Below are 8,609 nucleotides of genomic sequence, written 5' to 3'. Positions count from 1 at the left end.
AAGAGAGGGGGGAGAGGAGAGCACGAGGGGAGGGAGGGAGAGAGAGAGGACACGCGCGAATTAACTTCAAAATAAATCGATTTTACACGCATTATTACGCTTAACAGACACCGTAGTAATTGCAGTGCGCGCAGTGAAAAAACAAGGGCGAGGAACGAAAAGGAGGAGATTGGAGGAGAAGAGCTCCATGCGGTGACGTGAAGAACGGACAGACACGTAAATATATATCCCTGGTATAATGTGCAATCCATACGCCTTTTTGTTCCTCTTCCGTTATTGCAAAACATAGGGCACACGAGCTCGTTCTTCATTCACTGCGTGACGGAAACCAAATCCGAATTGCCGAGGCTGGTAGATACCGACCGGCGCCGGCATCGACGTCGGCTCGACGCATTCGACACCGTTCGTCACGTAATTGCAGTCGGACGCATGCGAGGTGCAAACACGGCGTTTCCTCTCGATACGCAAAAAACGGGGGCAATTAAAAAGTGCCTTTCTCCTAAATGCTTTGCAGTCTCTCTATTTACCGCAGGGGTGCGTGTCCTTTTGTTTCGTTACTTTCTGCTGTGCTCTCAACTCAATCGTATATATATATATTTTTTTTCATGTGTGTATGTGTGTGTGTATGTAATATAATGCCGAATAAACTGAATGAATTTATTTATTATTAATTCTGTTGCTCTTGTATTTTGTTGCCATTGCTGCTGCTGCTTTGTTTTGAAGTAACCGTACGGTGCGTGCTTTATTATTTTTAAGGGTCACGCAAATTTCTAAAGATCTCCCCTTCCCACCCCGAACTGCCACCTGCTGAATTGGTTTTTTTTCTTTTGCTTACGAGTTATTTAAGAGTTTTTTCTTGTGTCTCAGTTTTATATGCGCAAGATAACACTCACTACAGCTAGAGTTACGATACGTCCTGGTCTTCCACATCCTGCAGCTGCTCCTTTTGTTCAGCTTCGCCTGTGCAAAAAAAATACGGATGTTATGTCAGTGAATAATCTAGTTGAACGCACCTAAATAATGCACGTAAAAAATAAATTACGTTTGATAAGCGAGGCATTTTGGTTTGCGAGATTCTTTTCATTTTTTTCCTACCCTTTTTAATATGGTAGGAAAAAAACGGATTGTACAAGTATATTACAACAATTGTATAAGTATATTATGTCGCTCACCAGGTGCAGACATGCTGGGAAGATGAGGACGTTAGGAAAAAGGGGTATATCTACGTTCAGGCATCGTGGGTACCGACGATGTTTTCATCTTGCTGATCAGTCTCGGATTCTGAATTACAAAGTAATGATTCTGCGTTCGAAAACTGCATGCAATTTGTCATTTCTTACAGGTCGAAATCGATTGAAAAAAAAACGGCACACGTGTAAATACGATATGAGAGAAAGCGAAAGTCCAGAATGTCCCACAACTCGCGATTTTAGCTTCAACGATTGTCCGTTAGTGTGCACTGAGGAACTCGGGGGGTCAATATTTCTTCAAAGAGAGGTAAATTAGAGTGAGAAGGGAGATGAGATCATTATATCACGACGCACGGTATTTGTCTACGCGTCGATTGATCGAGGACAGGCAGGGTAACATGTCACACAATGCATTCTAGCGCAATCGAGACATCAATCTATGATGCCTTTTTGTCTCCGTATGTTCTGTATGAAACAAGTGAGACACTAACCATCTCCCTGCATATCCGACGTCCATAGGGTGAGGTTGTCCCTGAGGAGTTGCATTATGAGGGTGGAATCTTTGTAGCTCTCCTCAGACAGCGTGTCCAGTTCGGCGATCGCGTCGTCGAAGGCCGCCTTCGCCAGGCGGCACGCTCTGTCAGGGCTGTTGAGGATCTCGTAATAGAACACGGAGAAGTTGAGCGCTAATCCCAGACGAATGGGATGGGTTGGCGGTAGCTCCGTCATGGCGATATCGCTCGCTGCTTTGTACGCCACCAGGGAGTTCTCCGCCGCTTCCTTTCTGTCGTTACCGATGGCAAATTCTGCCAAGTAACGATGGTAATCACCTTTCCTGAAAGCGCATCAATGGATTAATAACAATTTCCATCGAAATGCAGCACGATACAGCATTCAGCAACTTTTTTCACGTCTTTCTTAAAAAAGATAAAAGAGATGTAAGGGTCAGTCGCGTTTTAATTAGTGCTAGCTAAAAACGAAGTGTGTCAACGATTGATGTAGAGCGCCTTTGAGAAAGAAAGTGTGTCTTAAGTCAGTGTTAAGAACCTTACGGCTACTAATCTAAAGAATATTAGGTCGTTGTAATGCGATTGTACTTTCAGAATTTTTATGAAACAATACACACACACATACACCGTAAGATTAAATATTAAAAGTGGAAAATTATACTTGATACTAAAAATATGCGTGTAGATAGACAATTCCAAACATTTCGTTCCGAGAAATATAAAATGTTAACTAATGGACGGACTTGTATAAAGTGGGATTGTAAGCTGTACGAACGGACTCTTACATTTTATAATAGAAGACTTTGGATTCTCCCGTAGAGGCGCACGGTATCAGATGCTTATCCAAGACGCCGAGGATGTCGGCGCAAATATCCCTGAGCTCTTTTTCCACTTGAGATCGGTATTGGCGGATCATCTCTAGTTTTCCCTCGGCACCCTTGTTCTCCTCCTTCTGCTCGATGCTCGAGATTATTCTCCAGGAGGCTCTCCTCGCTCCGATCACATTTTTGTATGCTACCGAAAGAAGGTTCCTCTCTTCAACAGTGAGCTCTACGTCTAGCGAAGCCACCTTCTTCATCGCCTCAACCATCTCTGCAAATAATACCGTGGACAATAAGTTCATTGACACTTTCGTGCGCTGCAAGACGATACTTGATCGTCATATGACAAATTGTAAGTAGAATAAATGTAAAAGTGGCACGTGATACGTAGAAAAAAAAGTGCAATTACGACGGAAGACAATTTCTTTGCATAAGAAAGAAAAACAAGACGCGTATCACTTCTTTAAATACCAATCTACCTAATAAAAACAATCTTTGGAGTAACGGAAATCACTTGAGGGGCAAAAATACTGTTTTTATATATAGCGCCTTGATTTTTCCGTACGTTGATGGTATATAACATTTTTATCTACTCGTGACATTTATAATAATCCTTAAATAGCAGAACTGTCGAAGAGATTCTTAGATTATCAAGGTTCCCCACGTGAAAATATAACATAAAAATGTCCCGACGATTCAACGTGAAGCAAGTTTTTGTCACACGTCGACTCGATCAACGGTGAAACCTGGCAAGATATAAAGTCAATCCATTCGCTTTATATTGTACGTCTTCCGAGCCTCTCTATGTTTATCCTGCAAAGTTCAGGTTGTCAAAGGATTCCTCGTAAATCACCGCGGAACGAACTCTCCGTGCCGCTCGTGAACCTGTCCGCTTAAATGGCGTATGGACGTTTGGCCTATAAAATGTTATGTGCCTATCGCGGGTGAAACGATAGCGCGGAGTGCATGTGGAGTAAAGGGGATGAACGCGTCGGTATATATTAATCCGCTGCCCCTTGAACTTTGCACGGAAGTTACTAATGCGTATTTATCGGCACATATTCGAGCGATATTCGCTCGGAAGCGCTGCTACTGCTGCTGTTTTTGGCTTCCAGATGTTTTGAACGGAACGCGCGTTTCCGCCTGGTCCTCATTGGTCGAACCGGCCGATGTGGTCGCGGTCGAGCGAATTATCCAAAGGACCAAGTCAAGGAATTGCGGGAGGGAGGAAAGAAGCCAGACGATGAATCGAGGCGAGGGAGAGTATTAACATAGTGTAACTAGTAGGACCACTCTCTGCCGGCCCTTTGATCTTTTTGGTCCCGATCACGTGGTTCTCCGCCAAAATTATTTTGGACAGAAAGCCAGCGGCGTGTATATACACACGGCGCTATTAATGCCTAATCTGTAGAGTTCCTATAAGTAGAGTTATGCCAGTGTAACGGAAGTCGCCATTTTTCGTTAAACAGCGTATAAAGAACAGCAAATTTTTAATACTTGTCGCAACTATTATATAAAATGTCAATGTAATCTATAAGATAAAACAAAGTTATTCTATTTTTATTTTAATAAACGTAATAAGTTAATATGGAAAAACAGAAGATGAAAGTAGATTACAAATAAAAAATTTTTCAAGTTATAAATTTTAACCTAAGACGACAGTAAAAATATTAAAGCCGTGATATAATTTAATACACAAGTTACATTCTCTTAAAGTTAATAGCGAAAATAATAAAAGTTATTAGGTAAATTATACTTTTAACAACAAGGGAAGGAGGGAAATAAGAATTTCTACAGTAAACTTGGTAAATGTGGTTTGCTTTGATAAAAAAAAACCCTTTGTAAAGTTTAACCTCATGTCTACCCTAATCCAATTAGGATAATTAAAGAGAGCGATCATAACAGTGTATGTAGAAAACGCAAAATACTGATTTTTTATTATGCTGACTTAGGGACAGAGCATAAAGCAATGTAACAGCTTACGACAAAGACGCAAGCGTAAACGTAAATAGCGCACAAGTTTTGGCGTAAAAGTAACGTCATGTGTAATTGGAGGTAAAAGGGCCATCGCACACAAAATTGCAAAACGCAATCCTGAATCCAAACGCACGTGCCTAAATTAATTAAAAGCAAAGAGTGCTGCCGACCATTCTGTCCATTACTACACGTACTCATCAAAGCTGTACTACCACACGTACAACTTTTCTCTCATCGGTCTAGCCGAAATAACGACGGATGCGCAGAAGGAACCTACGCAAAACCGAATAAATGATGGAGTGGACCTGCTAGTTGTACTATGATACTAATAAAGGTGGAGTGCTAGCGACAAAGTTGCATAAGATCGTCGAAGCGCGAGCGATAAGAGCTTCGATTTGAAGCCGCGGGTTCCAGGAAGAAGATCTCGCGCGGCATCGGTCTCTCCATCGGAGATAAATGACAAGCGCAAACGCTGACTGTGCCATGCGGCGCGCACAACCGCGATCAAACCGTTTGCCTTCCCGTATAACTCGGACGTGCAAGTCGGGAACTTGTCTTCACCTCGACCCGAAGCCGATGTCTCCATTCAAAGCGCGAAAGTCGGAATTCAAGAAACTTTCCGCCCTCCAGTCCCCGCGCGCTCGCACTTGGCCGCGCTTAAAATGGCACAAGTGGCACGTCGCCACCTTTCTCGCGCGGGGGAGGAGGAGGGAGGCAGAAAGGGGGAGGACGAACCCCGGAAACCCGGAGACCCATAATAACGGCGAGGGGAGGAAAGGACCCGCAGATCGATGCGTGGATCAATGCGTCGCGACGCGACGCACGCACCGACGTTACCGACCAAGCCGGTGCCGTCAAGTTCACGGCGGCGAGGGGGAGGGGAGGGATGTGACGTAAAGCGGGACGTTACGGTGAACGCGGTATACCGGTGTGCGGCAGCACGGGATAGCAGGCAGATCAATACTTTCCTTCTGCTAGCCACCCTCTTCCTCCGCCACCTTCTCTCACCCCTTTGCTCACCTTCCCGCCCCCGTTCCCCGACTAAGCCCACCCCGCTCACTGTCTCGCTTTCCTCCTCCGGCCACCCTCGAATTCCGAACGTCGTCGCTCCTCGCACCCCGACACGTCCTGGGAGAGTCACGTCGCTACGTCGCATAGCCTCCGCTCTCCGACTTCGCCCTCGGGACCGATTATGCCAACGTGGAGCCGGGTTGGTTGACAAGGAGCCCGAATTTTCGGGATTATCCCGCGCGCCGTGAATAGTCGAGACAATCCGGCGAGACTGTAGCAGCCTTGGACGCGCACCCACGGCCTCTCACGAGCGTCCCACGTGCACGGCGCCTCGAGAAACGTGAACAAACGCCCGCGTTTAGTCATAATTTTTCATACGATTCTTTGTTGATGAAGCGGGGAAATGGTCGGATACGCGATTCAAAGAGAAGCGCACCCTCGGCGCGACGACGAGGAGCGAATCGATTTCCATTCATCGAACTTTCAGCAATTACGCTCGGCATCGAAATTCCGATATTCCATTTTCCGAAGGAGATCCCGCGAGGGCGATACGACGTTTTTCAAAGCGGTGGAAGCTGAAATGTACAACGAACTCGCGCGCTCGGACCGACTCGGCGCCCGGTCGATCGAAAGTGGTTCCGCGCAGAACCGCGGAATTCGCTAATTGGAGAAATTCCGAAAGGAGAGAGAAAAAAGCGAGCGACTCGCCAATTAGAACGGCACCGCGGGAGGAACGAAGATTCGTTAATCAGCGCCGCGAGATCTCGAGAGCTCGTTGCACAGTGATGGACAGAATGGTCGCGGCACTTTTTTTTTACGCGTACGAAGAACGCGCATTTAGATTCGGGGTTACGTTCCCGAAACATTGTCTCCGGGGAAAATTTTACTTGAGAAATAGATTGAAAACGCTCCAAATGGTTTCGGAACGGCCATTGAGTAAACTATTTCTCGGAGTAGACGATTCCGCAACGTAACCTGAAACAAGCGTCGCAACCATTCTGTCCATCACTGTACAGTGGCGGACAGAATGGTCGCGACCATAGACATAGCAAATATAGACCGAGGCCGGTATTCATAGTCGATTCTTGTTTCAAAATCATCGCAAGTGTTGTCTTAAGAGACTAATACGGCTCTGTGATTGGTTAAAAACACATTAAGAGTATACTTAAGATGATCTTAAATATAAGAACGGACTATGAATACCGGCCTGAGCGTCCCATTGAATAAGCTGAAACTTGTGAAGAGAGAGAGAGAGATAGATTTAAGAAGACTTTCTTTCTCTGTCTCACCATCGTGACAAAGGAGGCGCAGGCACAATTTTTTTCTTTTACAATGATATAAGACAGAGAAAGAAAGTCTTCTTAAATTCTCTCTCTCTCTCTCTCTCTCTTCAAAGCTTCAGCTTATTCAATGGGACGCTCAGCCTTATTTACTATATCTATGGTCGCGACACATTTTTTAGGTTACGTTCCACAATCTTCTTCTCCGAGGAATATTCTACTAATTACTGTACAATGGCGGACAGAATGGTCGCGACACCTTGTTTAGGTTACGTTCCAGAATCTTCTTCTCCGAGGAATATTTTGCTAATCACTGTACAGTGGCGGACAGAATGGTTGCGACATGGTTTCAGTGAGTTTAGAAACGCGCATCTGGATTCAGGTTTACGTCCCAAGACATTTTTTCTCTGAGGAAAATTTTACTTTAGACACAGATCGAAAACGCTGAAAATGGTCTCGGAATGGCCATCGAGTAAAATATTCCTCGACAAACAAAATTATTCGATGGCTATTTCGAAACCATTTGGAACGTTTTGGAATGCAAACCTGAATCTACATGCGCGTTCCTAAACTCATTTCAAAAAGTGCCGCAACCATTATTCCGCCCATTGCTGTGCCCTGGAAGAAGCAGCTTCGCCTCGAGCCGTAGCGTCGAGAGGACCGAGAATTTTTAGAGGCACAAAGAAAGGTCGCTACATTCGTTACGCTCCTCTTCACGTCGCTCGCCGTCTTTTTAAATAAAAGATTCGCAGGATTCCCCCTTGTCCCGTCCTTCCCCGTAGAACAGGAGTTTGTGCGCGGAAAATAATTAAGTGCGACGAGGGTCGCATCACATTTTTTATCCTCCTTGAAAAGGCAATTTTGTACGGGTTTCTCTTTACGTCACCGACCGCTAATCTCTTTCTTTATTACCTTTGGCAGAAGCCAAGATTCGTAATATCTTTTATTATTCCCTTATCGCTGATAAAGTTATCGATGCGACGAGCTACAGACTTCTCGCGTTACCCGGCGCGCCTCGACCTCCCCCCTTCCCCTCCCGAGGTTAATGCGCGTCACGTTATCGAAGCCGCGTGTAGGTGCGTGCGGGAAAACGTACGCGTCTTACGTACGAGGAGGAAGAAGGGAGGAGTCGAATCATTATTGGAATCATTATTTATTTCACGCTCTGGGACAAGCCCCTTGAACCGTACAGACATTGGCTGCTCTCCTCTCAAGGCCTGTATCCACGATGCTAGAACTTGTTCCAAGTTCTAGTTCCGATCGTGTCGTCGATTCGTGTCTCCTAAAGCCTCGTGTCCAAGTTCTAGTCCCGAGAAATGTGTAGCCAATCGACTTGCAGCTCTTTCCGTAAAAGATGCAGGTTGATTGGGGCTACGCGTTTCACGGAGCTAAAACTTGCGACACAGTTCTTGGATCGTGGACACGCGGCTTTAGGAGATACAAATCGACACGAGTTAACAAACTCGAGCACAGTTTGCCGCCGTGTAGTGGCGAAGATTTAAAGAACAAGATTTTAAGAAAAAGGTTCTGTATCTCGAAATACGTTATTCGGCCGAAAACTCCCACGCTCCCACTGAGCGGAGTCGAAGAGCGTCGATTGAGTGTTTGAATCAAGTTCTAAATGGAAAGCGACACGTGTCGATTTGCGTCTAAAACGCCGACTGTTCTATTAGGCTGGTATTACATTCGTCGTACGACACATTTTTCTTTAAGATAGAAAACTTCCAGATACTCGAGAACTTTACTATCCTGGAACCAATCAACATGCTCGAAAATTTTCTCGTACGACAAGCGCAATACCAACCTTAAGGGGATGCTGGA

General features: G+C 45.2%; 1 protein-coding gene across 1 annotated transcript in view; it reads right to left on the bottom strand.

The window, feature by feature from the left end:
- Positions 1-504: 504 nt before the first annotated feature.
- LOC105567652 (14-3-3 protein epsilon) overlaps positions 505-8,609 on the bottom strand; it is an 11,328-nt gene continuing 3,223 nt past the window's right edge. Inside the window, exons 2-4 of the mRNA XM_012022700.1 lie at positions 2,485-2,791; positions 1,682-2,025; positions 505-960 (exon numbers count right to left, since the gene is read on the bottom strand). Of these exons, the coding sequence (XP_011878090.1) occupies positions 905-960; positions 1,682-2,025; positions 2,485-2,791 (707 nt within the window). The 3' untranslated portion in view covers positions 505-904. The remainder of the gene's footprint in view (positions 961-1,681; positions 2,026-2,484; positions 2,792-8,609) is intronic.

The sequence above is a fragment of the Vollenhovia emeryi genome, unplaced genomic scaffold (assembly GCF_000949405.1).
Source record: "Vollenhovia emeryi isolate VEMERY1.0 unplaced genomic scaffold, V.emery_V1.0 DF939136.1, whole genome shotgun sequence".
Taxonomy (NCBI): domain Eukaryota; kingdom Metazoa; phylum Arthropoda; class Insecta; order Hymenoptera; family Formicidae; genus Vollenhovia; species Vollenhovia emeryi.
Note: the sequence above shows the minus strand (reverse complement) of the source record. Positions and strands in the feature narration are given on the sequence as shown.